The sequence below is a fragment of the Rattus norvegicus genome, chromosome 1 (assembly GCF_021556685.1).
Source record: "Rattus norvegicus strain SHRSP/BbbUtx chromosome 1, alternate assembly SHRSP_T2T, whole genome shotgun sequence".
In the NCBI taxonomy this organism is placed as follows: Eukaryota; Metazoa; Chordata; class Mammalia; order Rodentia; family Muridae; genus Rattus; species Rattus norvegicus.
In genome coordinates, this window is record NC_141534.1 from 151,058,543 (window position 1) to 151,075,312 (window position 16,770).

At 42.6% G+C, this 16,770-nt stretch overlaps 1 protein-coding gene across 2 annotated transcripts in view; it reads left to right on the forward strand.

Moving 5' to 3' along the window:
• The window catches only part of Ctxnd1 (cortexin domain containing 1), a 51,405-nt gene that overhangs the window by 30,776 nt on the left and 3,859 nt on the right, over positions 1-16,770 (forward strand). Inside the window, 2 exon segments of one of the 2 annotated variants that reach the window (NM_001447337.1) lie at positions 12,539-12,831; positions 13,832-16,753. In NM_001447337.1, coding sequence (NP_001434266.1) covers positions 13,891-14,070 — 180 coding nt within the window. In that variant the 5' untranslated portion in view covers positions 12,539-12,831; positions 13,832-13,890 and the 3' untranslated portion in view covers positions 14,071-16,753. 2 annotated transcript variants of the gene reach the window in all.

Here is a 16,770-nt window from a genome sequence, read left to right on the forward strand (position 1 = left end):
GTGGGTTCTGGGGCAGGTCTGAATCCAGCCACCCTGAAAGCCAGCTACTCTTCCATCAATGTTGCCCAACTGGGTGAACAGATAGATGGTGCTATGGCACTAGGAGTCATGGAAGAGGGCTAAAGAAGACTGGGATCCCCAATCATTCACTGAAGGACCATTGTGCAGGGCTATGGGGATGAGACTGGAGCCAGCTTCCTAGTTGTTTTGTGAGTTTTTCCAGGCCAGCCTTTGTCTTCAAGGGACCTGGAAGTTGACTAGCCCTTTGGTGGTAAATAAGTACCCTGTGGTGCTTTAGTCATAAGCCAAATATTCAAAATAGGTACCCTAGCAGAGCAGCTCAATAAAATACTAGCAGGAAATAGGTTGCTGCTGCTTTAGGACCCATGAGGAGAAACATGTCTAGTAGATGTACAACCCCAGATGTACAATTCCAGAAAAAGAACGAGTGACTCTGATCCAGAGTTATTCCAAGGGCAGCCCATGATCCTTGCAGGACAACAGTCAGCTTTATGGACTTGGCTTTGACCCACCTGCTGGGACTTGATCCAACTCATCACAAGGAAACACTGAGGACAAATGTTTCATATGGGATTTGGGATTTTCACTTATTTGGGTTATTTTTTTCTGGAAAATCATCATTGTTAATGTCTTCCTGTGTCCTGGTGGAGTTTTACACAGAATGGGCTCATTAGGGTTTTTATCACCCCAGTATCTATGGGCGTGTATTTGGTTTTTCTCTTCTAGAGTAAACCTATCTCAAGTTTGTCTAGATTCAAACTTTAACAAAGAACCTGCTGTAGGGCTTTTTTAAATTTGGCTGATTTGCGTTATCAATCATTAACTACCACTCTTCACTCTGCTAGCCTTATCTTCCAGATGCCCTTGGGGCTGTTCCTACCTGTCCTTTGTTGAGTGTTTGACTCACTGCATTTGTTTCCTGGTTTGACTCTCGTTCTCTGGTGGACATCACGGTTTTGTCTCTGAGTATTGTAATTAGCTGTCACTCATCTCGCCCCATAGGCTTTACTATATCTTAGTCTCAGAGTGATTTTCTAAATATTCTGTAATTACACCCTATCATTAACCCAATAATTATTTCAATGACATTTGAATGATAAAACTATCAGTGTGTCCATTTGCTTAATTCTTTGTGGTTAGAATGGCTGCCTATAAAATTTAAACTTTTTAGAACTTAGGTATACTTTTGTGAATATTCTTTGTAAATGTATATTAAATCATTGTTCTGAGGGCATCTGAACAGAATGAATAATCTCTACAGGCGATGAGAATGTCATTTTGCAGGGAGGCAAGATGATGTGGTAGACACCCAACATATTTCCCCATCTCTAAGAGATTAAAACAAAAGTGACAGATATGGGCAGAGGTGGATGGTATAGAAAGATACTAAAGAGCAACTGGCAGACAAAGACCAGGTAAAACCCAGAATGGACTTTCAATTTTTCTAAGGAACAATAAGCTGTAACATAGGCCATTTAGCAACACTACAGGGAAGAGACGAGGTCCTCTCAGTAGAGTTTTAATCAAAACAGCTCCGAAGGCGTACAGTCTCGCGCTCTGCAAAAATACAGTTTAATACAAGAGACCTGATATCTGGGCAGCAGTCAGATGAAAATGGGATAATTGGTATTATTTTCTGGTTTGTTCACTGGTGCTGGAGCAAAAAGCCATCCTAAGAGAGTCTTATCATCAAACCACAAATTTATATATTCAAGTCCGCTTAAATGAGAAATGACCCATGTAGTCGCAGATGTTGAAATTCATGATCCTGTGTAGTGTCACAGTTTGGGTAGGTTATGGGAATTTTAGTAGTGGAACCATGCTTGAGGAATAGGTCACTGAGGATAGGTTTTGGTTTGTATGTAGCCATGCTGACTTCCAGTTAGCGCTCCCTGCTTCATGTTTTCGTGTTTGTTGTTGATGTGGTCTCTCAGCTTCCTGCTCCAAGTGCCTGCCTCCATGCCTCCTCCACCTTGTGAACTCTCTCCCTGGAACCATAAGCCAAAACAAACTCTTCCTACTTAAATTGTCTTGGCCATGGTATTTTACCACCACAACAAAGTGAAACTAATACAACATAATACAGATGATATATATATATATATATAAAAAAAACGGACTAGTATAATACTAAGTGGGGACAAAACTGAAAACACTCCTAAAATTGGGAATGATATAAGGATGGTCACTGTCGCCACTCCTACTCAATCTTTCTTGAAACCTTGGCCAGAGCAGTAGGGAAAGAGAAACAACAAAATTGAATACCATTAAGGGATGGTAAGCCCACACATCCCTGCTTGCTCATTCTGTGATTCTAGACCTTATAAGTCCCACCGGAAAACTCTAATATTTGAATAAAACTTTTCAGCCAAGTATCAGAGTAAAAATAAATATACTAGAAGCAGTAGTTTTTCAATACACTAAAACGTGTCTTACTCATGAAGAAATGAGTAACACAATTATATTCACAACAGCACAACAAATCAAATTCCTAAGAAGTAATATAATCAATGAGGCCGATGACCCCAACCATAAAATTGTTTTTGTTGCTACTTCAGAACTGTAATTTTGCTACTTCTATGAATCATAATGTAAATACTTATGGAGACAGATGTTTGTCAAGAGGGTTGTAATCCACAGGTGGAGAACCACTGCCCTAGAAAATCAAAATACTTCCTTTGCTGAAGAACTTTAGTATCATTAAAAAAAAGCCACATCACTTAACAAGAGTCATAGTTTCATTACAACCCCTGAAAATCCAGATGACACGTAGGCTTGGAGAGATTGCTCAAAGGTTAAGATCATAAACTGCTCTTGGAAAGAATCTGAGTTAGGTTCCCAATACCCATTTTGGGTGACTTATCAGTACCTGGAACTCCAGTTTCAGGGGATCTGACACTGTTTCAGTCTCCACAGGGACCCGAACATACATGTTTCCCATACAGTAATATGCAGGTACTCAAACATTAATAAAAATAAACAAATAAATTATTTTAAAGTCCCAATTAATTTTTTCAAGGAAGTAGAGGGAAAGACTTAAAATACCCAAAGTACTTAAAAATTCCTCAGCAAAGAGCAATGCTGAAGGTATATATGCCTTTAACAATGCTACCAAGCCAAAGTGGGTAAAGCAATGTAGCAGGTGCATAGAGCAAGCATGTTGACAATGGGAAACACAGATTGGAGGACCCAGAAGCAAGTCCACACAGTTACAGTCGCCTTGTCAAAGGTGCTGAAAACATACATTGGAAAAGAGATAGCCTCTTTTAACACACAGTGCTGGTAAAACTGGATATCTACATGTAAAAGGATAAAACTAGAGCCTCGTCTCTTTCTCTGTATAAAAGCAACTCAAACTGACTTTAAAGGAACACGTGAAACTTTGCAACTACTAAAAAAAAATTTGCAAAGCAAATGTTTCAAGATTTAGGCATAGGCAAGGACTTTCTGAAAAGATCTCCAGGAGCCCAGGAAATCATTGCAAGAGCTGGCAAATAGGGTTGTGTCGATTTAAACAGCTTCTACCCAGCAAAGGAAATAACAGGGTGAAAGACTGATAACATAATGGAAGAAATAGTCTTTACCAGCTATTCATCTGACAGGCAATTAATAACCATAATGTATAAAGAACTCAAAAAAGCTGAGCATCAAAAGAGCCAGTAATCATCAATAAAATAATTCGGGGGTGGGGTGTGGGCAAGTGAAATGATGAGCGCTCTTCAGACGAAGGAGAAGGGATTGATCAATACATGAATAAAACATCCATTATGTCAACCATCAGGGAAATGTGAAGCAAAGCTATATACACTAAAACCTGTGTGTGGTGGGGTACACTTGTAATCTCAGCATTTAGAGGCTGAAGCCGGGAGAACAGGACAAGTTTGCGGCCAACCTAGGCCAATTAGTGAGTTCCAGATTATTTTGGGCTACAGAGTAACATTCTGTTTCAAAAAGAAAAAAAAAAGCAAAGAAACAGAATAAATAAACAAATAAATAAATCTTACATTGATATCCCGTCTCCTTCCAGTCACAATGCCCGTCATTGAGAAAACAACAAATGTTTGCAATCATACGTGGAAAAAGAGAACCTTCATACACTATTTGAAAATAAGTTATCCAGTGGCCATGCAAATCAGTATAGGGCCTCCTCAAAATAAATTAAAACCTGAACTACCACACGAGCCACCTGTAATACTCCTGCTTACATACCTGAAAGGATCCAAGTCAGTAGATAACACTTGAAATCTAGACTTACTGCTGCACTATTAACAACGGACAAGACCTGGGTCACCCTGGGCACTCACATTTTCTCTTTCGTAGGGATAAAAGGATAAAGAAAATGTAGTGTTTTCAGATAACTAGAGTTTCCATTAGCCACAAAGAGCGAAAGTACTTTATACTTTATGTGTAAGAAAATGGATGGAGACATGGAAATCATCATGGTAAATGCAATAAATCAAACTCAGAGAGATAAAGTTTTCTCTCATAGCTAAAACTTGAGGGCTGAAACATCATGAGAGTCAAAGGGGAGGGACCATTAGGGATCTGACAGGGATGAAGGAGGAGAAGACAGGGAAGGCAGGAGAGAGTAATGGAGGATGAACAAGGTCAAAGTACATTGTATGTCTGTATAAAAATGTCTTTGTGGAATTCATTGCTTTATACAGCTAGTAGGTACAAATAGATACGAGATACAAGTACAGCAATGCCCTTTAGTTTATTGATCATATTATTCAAATCATTGCTATCATTTTTACCACTGTTCTCATTACACATCTAAACATCTTTTGTAATCTACACTTTCCTAATCATATTTTTAAATAATATTTACTGGCATTATCCAAACACTATTAAAACTATTCCTAATGTCCTGTCACCACTCCTCACAAATTTTTGTCATAATAATGTGAAATTGAAGATGCAAATTATTATGAAGCATTCCAAAAATTATTTTTAGCACTTGTAGCTTCAACGTGTCATAATGGGCTGCCGTATTGGTTTTTCATTCTCTCCCATCTTTACTGCTTTTGAACTCCTCACTTCTGTTTGTTCTTGGTGGCAGAAGCACCACGTCATAGAATGTGTTGCTGTCGCTAGGAGGGTTGTGTCTGTCCAGCATGCATGAGTAATTAAGATCCTTTACTGTCTGAAGAAATGAGTGTTGCTGCTCTCACTGGAGCACAGCCCCATTCAGTGAAGAATCTTAGTGTTCAGCGACCTGTGAATGCTCTCCTCAGATGTAAACTGTAGAAAGACTACATGACCCTAGGAATTAGATTTTCCCCTCTGTATAGATAACCCATTTTCTCCTTTCTCTTTATATCTTTTTATATATGACAGAGTTGTCTTTGGAAATTAGCTATAGTGGAGTCTCTCTCCCTCTGAAGTGTCTTGAATTATCTTTCTAAAATATGTAAGGCTTTCTTTCTTCAGCTCAGGGACCTGTTCATTAATTTTTAAAATATTCCTTCTAATTTTTTCTCTCCTCTTATAAGTATAATTGGATTCTTGGGTAGATGATAACCTTTGTTATCAGAAGATATATTTGCACCAGGTTTTTACAACTTTAGGGGCAGAAAAGCTCTCCTTGGTGTTGAAGGTTGAAGGCATAAGAGGTATTAGAGCCAGTCATGAACAGAACTCAGCCTTCTCGTCTGTCATCATAGGCTAGGTGTGGGATGTGGCTTTGTAGGTGTCCGCTCCCTTTCAGTGGGAAACATCGGTAGGAGACACTATGAGCTCCCACTGAATGTACCAGAAGAATGTTCTTAGCAGGGAATATATAAACAAAGCTGAATCCTAGACTGAGGATTGAACAAGAGAAAAATGACATAGGGCAGTGGTTCTCAACCTGTGGGCCATGAATCCTTTGGGGACCACATATCAGGTATTCTACATATCAATATTTACAATATTATTTGTAACAGTAGCAACATTTCAGTTATGAAGTAGCAACAAATAATTTTCCTTTAGAGGGTCATCACAGCATGAAGAATTCTATTAAAGGGTGACAGCATTAGAAACTTGAGAACCACTGGTGTGTGTGTGTGTGTGTGTGTGTGTGTGTGTGTGTGTGTGTGTGTGTGTGTGTGTGTGACTAGAATCAACAAGAGAATCCAGATCCCTAGGTACATACCAGTTATGTGAGCTAAGTAGAACAGGGGACTTACAGCAAGGCATATCCAAGAAGTATAGACATAGACTTCTGTCAGCCCAGGTTGCAAAGCTCAACAAGAAAGCAGGCTCAGAGGAGATCAGCATGGGTGTTAAGCCCAAATTTATCAGAATTTTCTAATGGACATTCTATGTCTAGGCTAGTGGGAGACTATGAAAAGGAGCAGGTCAAGGAAGGGTAGCTCTTACATTTTGTAAACACCCCCTAAGATAGACCTGTCTTATTTTGCAGACAAGAAGATTTACCCTTTTTCAAAGTCCTTCACCAATCCACACAAGATTTGCACCCATGAACAGGTCCTTCATGTTGTGTGGCACAATTGTGTAGAATTCTTCATTATGTTTGTTTCTGCCCTCCATAAACAGAGACAAGTTAGTGTCCATCTATAGGACTGTTCAGTGCTCCATCAACTAAAAGTGAGAAAGTTATATGTGAGAGTAATTTTGTAAGGAATTAGAGTTCCCCAAGGCTGCTTGAAGGGGTGGGTCATTTAGTGCAAGGCCAAGCAAGAGCATAGCCTGGTTCTTCTCTCACAGCCTTTCCTGGTATTCTTACTCTGACTTGCTGATGTTGCCATCAAAAGAGGTAGAGCTTCACAGCCTGATGGACCAGCACATCAAAAGGAGGGCCAGGTAATGCTGCACCAGGAAGGATCCATACCTTCACTTGAATGCTACAATCTTGGTGATATCTTGCTTAAGGCTTTCCTTAGCTTTGTGCAATTTCTTTCTCTCCCTTTCTCCAGCTATGTGATTGATATTGTCTGTCATCGCTTATGCCCAAAGCTGTTGCACAATTTCTTCCCTCATTTTGGTCATTAGTTTGATTTTAAGGTGCAGTTTTTCTGATAATATCCCAGTGAGTCAATTTTCATCAGGCAGGCAAACACCATGCTCTCTCTCGTGTGCCTTTGACTGATTTGTTCCCATTTCTCTAAGCTTAGGGGAATAGCACAGGAAGAGTTTGTGACTTTTACAAACTAGACAAAATGATCAAAAGGATTACCCAGACTTAGCTACATGATGAAACCCTGTTCCAAACCAACGTAGTGCCAAAGCAGAGAGTGACTACTTATAACTACACAGAAACAGTGACAAATGGGCGGAGTCTTCCCTAAAACAACTCACGAGTGACTGCCACTGTGATAGAGAAAGACATCTCAAAGACAAATGAGCAAGGATTATGAATAAAAGTATGCTATTCTGAATCTTTTCAAGACTCCTTTCTTGGTTTCCCAGTGTCCATATGATAGTTACTATGAGTTAAAATAATACAAAAGTATATATTTATGATTATGGGGATGTGGTATCCAAAATGCACTGTAAATGGACTAAAACCAAAGTATTAGATTACTTCTGGAAGTTCTAGGGAAAAATCCATTCCTTGTCTCTTCCACTTCTAGAAGCTGCCAGAATTTATTGGCTCCTGGCCACATCAGTCCTGGCTTGTGGTCACCTTGCCTTCTCCTCTTCTACTGTGGCCAAAACTCCCTCTGCCTTATATATAGGATATTTGTGATTACTTAGAGCAACTCAGAATAATATATCCTTGACATAACCACATCTTCAAAGTCCCTTTATGATAAAATACCCACGACTTCCAAGGATTATATTGTGAACTTGTGGGAAGTAACGTTCAACCTACCAGAGTCCACACTCTGGTCCCAAAGACTCGTGCTATCCCTACATGTATCCATTTCATTCCAACATCCCCCAAACTTTCAGCTCACTGCAGCACAAATTGTGGTCCCAAATTATATCATCTCTGTAAGATGAGGGTGAGGCTTCAGTATGAGCCATCCCAGGGAAAATTTCTCTCTATCTATGGACCTGAAAAACAAATTATCTTCTCCAAAAATACAGTGGTGTGACTGTCGCAAAACAGCTGTTAAATGCTTTCTCATTTCAAAAGAGGAAAAACAAATGGAAGGAAAAAAGGAGTCATCAGTCCCAAGATATTTCAAAATCCAATTAGAAAACCTTCAGAGTCTCCAAACCCTGAGGTTCCGTTTTGTCTGGTTAGGATGCTCCCTTTACACACACACCCTCTGCTCTCTGTGCTAAGGCTGGCCTCCCAGACCCTTCCTCTTTGGATTGAGAGTAGCATGTCTTTCATCAGTATGCAAAATTTCATTTCATTCTGTCCATTGTAGTCTAAGCTGGCTGTAATTCTGTTGCTATGTTATCTCACAAATATCGTGTCTCTCCAATGACTGTCCTGGAGATCACTCCATTAGACCAAAGGGTCCTCCAAGCCTTCTTTCTGGACACTCTCCTCTCTAACCCTGATTGATGCTGAGATGGCTATGGGGACCCATGAGTGGTGCGTCTAATTTTTCATTATTATAAAAGGTTGTCCGATCCCATCCTTGGTCTTTTCTAGAGAGCATGGCTCCCTGCTGTCAATGTCATAATTCTTTCACCTTTTGCCCCTCGATGTGGTAGACTGAAATGCTTGAGGGCAAGGATTAAGTCTAACTCACTTGAGCATCACAAACACATTTTGTTCCTACTCTAGCCGTCAGTGAGAGTTTGACATTTCAATATGAGACAAATACAAGAAGCCAATGTCTGTCTGTTTTGGGCAAGCTGACTACCAAAGCTGTCTCTGCGACAGCGACTGATGCATGGGGTTTAATTTAGCATGCTCCATGAAAAACTGCCATGGAATTATGGGAAGTCCAGTAAACATACAGCTTCGGGACAAACATTCTCACCTCCTGGTGCCAAGGTGCTCTGATGCTTAAATTATGTAACAAAGTTTGTTTTCACCCAAGCCTAGAATCTACATTCTCCAGATTTACAGGATCTATCTTTAGCTATGGGCCACCCCAGGGTGACAACTCAGGTACTCTCAGTTCTATACGTGGAGTATATGATAGGAGTATAATCCTTAGATGCATAATAATAAGAGTCTAGGAAGTTGTGGTAGTGAGCTGTTAGGAGAGAACTGCTAAGGGCTCAAGGCTGTGTGTATGGAATGACAAGTTGACTCTTGGAAACCAATACTACAAGTGCCATGTTTCAGAGCCATACAATAGAACAGGTATGGTGGCTAAAAGTGTGGTACAATGACCACACATGCTTTTAGCAGAAATGTTCTTTTCTCCTACCTGAAACAGTGCTGTGACATACTGCATTATTGCTTTGGAAGATTTTTAAAGACTAGAGGTGTTCAGATAATAGAATTTAAATCCTAAGCACAGTACTGAATTCCACTAGCTCCTCCAGCCATGATGGCCACCATGGCTTCGATTATCAGTTACCGAGCCGAGCACTAGCAGCATCCTGACAGCTCAACTATGTGTTCTGATAGAAGAGTAAGACAGCAAAGTACACTCCCACCAGACACAGATTGGTTCCTTCTGACCTGAGTAAATGCCATCCACTTAAGCAGTTTGTCAGCTGGGGAGGTGATTCAGACAGGTCACCTTCTATAATGGTTCTGCTTCTATTTATAGATCAAACTGATTAATGCTCATGGTCAGCCCTGATTCGGGTTGCCCTGCATGAATTCACAATGTCGCTGCAGCCTGCTGTTGATCCCTTTGGTGGAAAGTGGCAAGAACTTTCAATACCTTCATTTTCTGCCCATGGTGCCTGGAGGGAAGAGGCCAAACATGAGCTGTCATCTGGAGGCCAGAAGGAATGGCCCAGCCCCGGTTTAAGGCGGCAGTGCCCTCCACCAACTCACTGCCCTGTATTGAACTCTAACTCCCAGATCTGCACGCTCACAGTGTTTTGAAGGTAGGGAATTTAGGAAGGAAGTAAGATTGAGACGGATGACAAGAGAGGATCAGAAGTGGTCAGATATACACATAGCTCATGAAGAAAAAGTTGCTAAAGGAGGAGCTATAGTGAGGAATCAGAGATAGCCAGGGTGGAGAGAGAGGAAAAGGAGAACCACTAAAACACACATGGGTTGCAAATGTCATAGTAACTAATGCCTTATATCTTAATTTTAAAAATAAAAAACTTATACAAAAAGATTATGTCACAATAGTGGGGTCTCAATCTAATGGCAATAGTGGCCTTATGTTAAAGTACATACACTACCTGAGCATATTGTACATACACCAGCTGTGCATAGTGGTTCATGCCTGTAATCCAGGCACTCATAGGGTAGAGGCAGTAGGACAACCTGAGATACTAAGACCCTGCCCTGTGAAGTCAAATAAGACCTATGTCTGGCTCTTTGTGTCTCAATGGAGTAGATGATAGGTGGAGTGAGTTTTACTCACAATTCTTCCTGATACTAATATGTGCTGCCATGTCAAGCTAATTTAAATCAATTTTTAGTAATAATCCTTAGCGGACTGTCTGGATTACGTCTGACTTTGCTTTGTGACTACTTGGCTCCCAGAGAAGGGCAGCAGTTAAAAAAGCAGCAGGCAAACACATCTGAAGACACCCTCAGATGTGGACCATTCACAGACCTGTAGTCATGTTGACATAATTAGAGATGATATTCCAGAAATTTATTCTAAAATTCTGATGATATTTCAATGTATATGCATAAGAAGATTACAGCCACCTGCTTCTGAAGGAGAGAGAGAGAGACAGAGAGAGACAGAGAGAGAGAGAGAGAGAGAGAGAGAGAGAGAGAGAGAGAGAGAGAGAATATTCATGTGAGCAGGTATGGATGCACATGTGGACTCAAGTACTCAGAGGCCAGAGGTGTCATTCCTCATTGCTCACAGCTTGTCTATCTTTTATTTCTTCTCTTCTCTTTCATTGTTCTAAACTCACCAGGCAGGTACTAGGCTGGCATGCCAACAAGCCTTACATCTGACTCTTCCTAAAATGGCATTCTGGAGACCAAACTCAGGTACTTCCTTGTAGTCAGGTTGACTTTACTGACTGAGCCATCTCTCTAGCCCCCCATCAAGAAGACTTTGACTCTATAACTTTGTGCTGAGTTTGAATTCATACTTACATGATTAAAAGCAAACAAATAATCAATTGTCATGACCGGCATGTTAGCAAGTTTTACCAGTGCTGGTGTGAGTCCAATTGAGGTTCCCCAAAGGAAAAGGCATAAAATGAAGAGGATGGGCAGAGACCTCCCTGAGCATCTCTGACTTGGTCTGGTGTACATGCAAATTTGCACACAAGCTCTGTGTCTATCTACCTCTCAGTTGTCACGACCTTATTTCTAGGTTTTTCTACAACTCTGACTGAGGCTTTTTTCCCAGTTCCTGAGTTTGTATTCTTTGTTTTGCATCCTGATTTTCCATGGCATCTAGCAGGACTCTTTTCTGCTTGGTTCTTCTATACCCTAGCCATGATACTACAAGCTTTGACCAATTGCAAGGTCAACCCAGAAACTATTCCCTGCCTAAATGTCACTTGTTCAACATGTCCAGAGCCCCCAATATAAACCTTCTACCTGAAGCCAAAGTATGGAGGATAAACACTGGATTAGTCCAAATCAGTGCCAAAAAGGGACGCAATTATGTTGGCGCTAACTGAGCGAGAGACTGTAAAGATACACAGCTCTGTCCCTGAGACACAACAGCTGAGTGTCATGTTGAGTTCCTTCCTGGATATTATGCTCTCATGTTGACACAGAGCTAGCTGGAACTTGTGTCCTCCCAGTAATTAAAATTAATGAGTAGTCCCCATCTGGAGGGTGGCACGAGGAAATCTCTTTGAGGCCACATTGTTGGCACTTGCCTCTGGGACAGGAGACACTAAACATATTCCCATGGGGTGAGCCTACAAGATTGAGGGCAATACAAGGCACGAGAGGGTTACAAAATGAGTCCGCTGAGGTCTGACCCCTACACTGTACAGAGCTTCTAATGCTTACCTGAGGCCACTTGCCTAGAACTTCAGTCAGCTCTTGGAAAACTAGAGGACTGACCTATGCTCTGCAACCCAGGAGAAAAAAGTGGCCATGTGGAGACCACGCTGGCTGCAGAGCCTGAAACCTGGGGAGGGATAGCAGAATCCTAGGCTTGCCCCAAATGCCACTGCAGCATCGCTCAGAGATCCCACACAAGACTGGACTTTTCCACATCCCAGTCCTTTCATCTATAGTATTCTCAAGTGTTTATTCCCATTATTATAGTATTAATAAATATGGTATACATTTTCTGAAAAAAGAAACTATGAAGAGGTCCAGTGGGAGGTATCACATGAATCTAAAGAGGGATGCTCGGAATGGAAGAAAAGAGATCTTAAAGGAAGGCTGGGAAGGGGATGAAACAGAACGTACTAGAATAAATGTCCTTCAAATCGCAATAGGGGTGTTTCTGCAGGGATCAGAGGAGGAGGGAAAGACCAATGAAACAAAGTCTGTATGAAAATGCCACAATAAAACCCACTTCTTTGTATGCAGTTAAAAAAACTAATTTGGAAGAAAAGAAAAGAAAATTCAGCATGAGCCAAAAAGTGTATGGAGGTGCTGAAAGGCACCCTTCCTTCCTGCCCAGCCATGGTCTCACTTGGAGTAGAAGTCTCCAGAAACAACCAGTCCTCTGTCCTTCTGTTCCAGCCTCCTACAGCTCTGCTCTCTGAGAAGTCATGCTGACTCATTGGCTCAAGCTGTGATGCTCAGCTGTCTGTCCATCTTGTCTCCTGGAACAGCTCAATCCAGGGTCTTCCTGAAGTGGTGATCACTCCAGCTGGCAGGTCAGTGGCCCAGGGATGGTTGAGGACAGAGGTCTATGGGGAAATGAGGATGTTTTGAGGTTGGGGTGTGGGGTGTTGGCTTGCATTTACCAGCTTCATAGCTGAGTGTCTATATTTACAAAATGAGCATGTGTAGAGCACTGGACAGGCCTCTCATCCCATGCTCTCTGCACTGCAACTGACCTTGCTAGGAGCTCAGCTAGTCCTTCTCACCTGCCCCAGCCCCAGGCTTGTGTCAACCCACCCATTTGTTAACTAGCTGATCCCAGGGCCAGAGGTTATGCTTGATTTTTAAACACAGGATCAATTTTACTTAATGCACAGGTCCCTATAAAACAGGTATGGTCATCTGCACTCAGTAGGGAGAGCATTGGGCCTAAAAGTCTGTAAGGCATCCCTAGGTGCTTGAGTGATGCTGCACAGATGAACTATCTGCAGTAGAAACCAGGCTGGGCTTTGCCTGGCTGCTCCAACTTGCCCCTTCTGTGCTTGCCATACCTGTCAAAGCAAACAGCCCCAGCACAAGCCCTGGGGAGTTCCTGGATGTGCTCCTCCTCCTTCCTACTGCTGTATAAGAGCAGCTTCTTTTCTGCCTGTTCCTCCTAGATGTTCAGCCCTCAGTTTCTTTAGAAATCGGGTTCTACTAAGTTCTTAAGAAATATTCACCCACTATTTTTATGTTTTCATCATGCCCTACCACTGCCTTTGCTGAGTGGAGTGTTGCCCCTCATGATAAAGGCTTTAGGAGTAGAGACAGCTACAGGCATTGGCCCCAAGCTGATCCCTCAGCCCACTCTACCTATGTGCCGTTGAGAGTCATGTCACCTTTCCAATACCACCTTGGGGTGCATCTTGCTAGAAATAAAGATTGCCTACATGGTGCAGGGTTGCAACCATATAATTGTCCCTGATAAGGTGGCCTTAGTTGTATGTTCTTGCTGTTGGTGGGAGTTTACAGACAAGTGGCCCTGACTTCCTCCCTGACTAACTCTCTCTACAGGGGTAGAAAATGGTACCAGTCAGGTCAGAGCTCTGGGATCCCACAGTCACTGCTGCAGGATGGAGGAACCTACTCCTGAGCCTGTCTATGTGGATGTGGACAAGGGGCTGACCTTGGCTTGCTTCGTTTTCCTCTGCCTCTTCCTCGTAGTCATGATCATCCGCTGTGCCAAAGTCATCATGGACCCCTACAGTGCCATCCCCACGTCAACCTGGGAGGAGCAGCACCTGGATGACTGAGGCACAGGACAGGTCTCAGTATCCCCAACATGCCTTTGTACACTCTGGCCAACATCCTGCGAGCACTTGGAGACTGGGAGTGGCTATGATCACCCAAAACTGGAGAAGGCTCACCTTTGCCTTACTGGCTCTCACATGACCACCAGAGGGGAATGCCATCGTGCAGGAGCCAAGGCAGTCTGGAGGATCCTGGGGAGAGGAATGCTGAGCCATGACTCAGTCGAGTGGAGATGATGTTGGGACTCCACTGGGAGACAGCAGGGTGATAGTTCCCTGCCCAGGCTCCTGGGCACCTTTGAAAACTGAACCAAAACCAGATACTCTGGTCTACAAATAGTGGTCAGGAGGAGACTGACCTTCAACTACACAGCATGGAGAGGTTGCTGAGAGCCCAGTACCCTCTACAGACTAACAGTGAGGGGCAGGAAGGATGAAGACTTCAGGGGGCTTCTCCTCCAAATTCTCACAAGGCACACAGCTACTTTCAAACTTTTATTTTCAAAAGAAAAAAACTCCATAAAAACACAAACTAAGATACAGAAGGGATATATTTTTCCTGTTAAAAATGAGATGTGCATTTTAGACACTTGGGAAAATATAAATAAATAGAAGGGAAGGGAGGCGAATAGCACTTAAAAATCCAACCTCCCCAAAGCCATCATTTTGATACATTTCTTCAAGTCTTTTTTACAGGATTTTTTTTAGTAATTCACACCATATGCATGATGCTGCATTGATTTGTATGATAGCTTAAATATCTTCTGCCTCACAAGATACCATGGCTGTTTTTAGTGACTGAGAGTAAACTGGCTAGGCCATGGCTGAATATAGTCCTTTTCTTTAATCTGTCTAACTTTCTACAATGTACTCATGCAAATCACAGTAACCTTCAGAAGCTCTGCATCCCAGGAGCTCCAGGAAAGATCTGGGTTCTAGTCCTCCTTAGCTATTCAAAGGCTGTAAAAGTCACCTCACCTCTTGGTGCCTCCATTTCCTCATTGTAAGATGGGAAGGAGAAATGTCTGTCTATCAGTCTGTCTGTCTGTCTGTGAGACTAGGTTGTCTCTTCTGTTGTCTTTCCTTCATCTTCTTCTCTCACACACTGTCACCTGCATCTTTGACCTTGCTGCCAGGATTCTAGGTCAGAGCCCACAACCATCCCCACCCTACTTCAACTCCTGTTTCCTTATTATATGACTCCTAAATAAGTTGGCACCTGTGAGCTTCAATTTTGTCATCTATAAAATGGCGGTGTAACATCTACCTCACAAGGTTGTCATGGAGATAAAATGGGAGAGCATGAGCAAACAGGGGTGTCCTTTCCTGAATCTCTCACCCTAGGAAGAGAACCCTCCCTGCCTTCTAAGAGCCAGTGCTCCCAGCCAGTACCATGTTCACAGTGGCCAGCAGAGCATTCACAGTGACCTACACCTGACACCAAGGCACCAAGGCCTATGGGATCATTGTCACTATTGTCATTTATTTTCACATATGTGAGGTGTACCTATTGTGTTCTTCTAGGGTAGGACCTGCTGCCCTATCAAAAGAGACCTGTGCTGTGGATCTTAGATCTCCTCCATCACCCACAGTCAAGCCATGCGTTCCCATGTATCTTAGGCTACCTGGGAAATGGGTTCCAAAGTATTCTCACACTACCTGACCTCTGAAAGTAGTGGATACTCTATCAAGGTGGTTTCAGGATATGTTGTGTGAGTGTGTGTGTGTGTGTGTGTGTGTGTGTGTGTCTGTGTCTGTGTGTCTGTGTCTGTGTGTCTGTGTGTCTGTCTCTGTCTGTTTCTGTCTCTCTCTCACAAACACACACACACACACACACACACACACACACACACACACACACACTGTCGGATGCACAAAAGAACACATGGCATAGGCTCCAAACCTGGCACTGAGGTATCACTTCCAGCCCACCCTTCCTCAGATACCTACCTCAGAGATGGCATGCTCTTCTGTGGGAGCCTGTTTGGATGGGTTTACAAAGTCAATGGGAGGGGGGCACTGTTCCTAGCTGTTAATGACAGAACAGCAGGAAGAAGGAAAGATCTAAAGAGCTCTGAAGACTTCCTGTGGAGGTCTTTTGAAGCTCTCAGGAGGGAAAATTGGATGCCCCAGGCTGTGCTTCTCTGAGAGCCTGCTGAAGGGCAAACCACACCTGCAGGAGCCCTCTTCCCCTCCCCAGACCTATAGAATCGTACTGGGCATCTGGGGCCAGTTAGCTATGCTAGCCAAACCCCTGGATGGCAGTACATCCCTGTTTGAGAAACCCTCCCCAGGACCTCTGGCCTCAGACAATGTCCCACACCTACAGACTTTAATATTTTCTACCCAATCTCTTTGTGTTGGTTTCATGGCAAGGGGAAATAACATCTGAGAAAGGACACGATTTCAAGCCTCTTCCCCCAGAGTCAAGCTTCTAACAAGGCAACAAAGCAGTGGTTTATATTTGTACTCACACCCTCCCTTCTCATTTGCATCCTCTTGCAAGCTATACTTGTCCATAAGTACCATTTTTTGTGTACCACAAGCACCTTTCCCCATTGTTGCTTCTTCTTGAATCTCCCTTTCTCTCTCTCTCTCTCTCTCTCTCTCTCTCTCTCTCTCTCTCTCACACACACACACACACACACACACACACAGAGAGAGAGAGAGAGAGAGAGAGAGAGAAAGAGAGAGAGAGAGAGA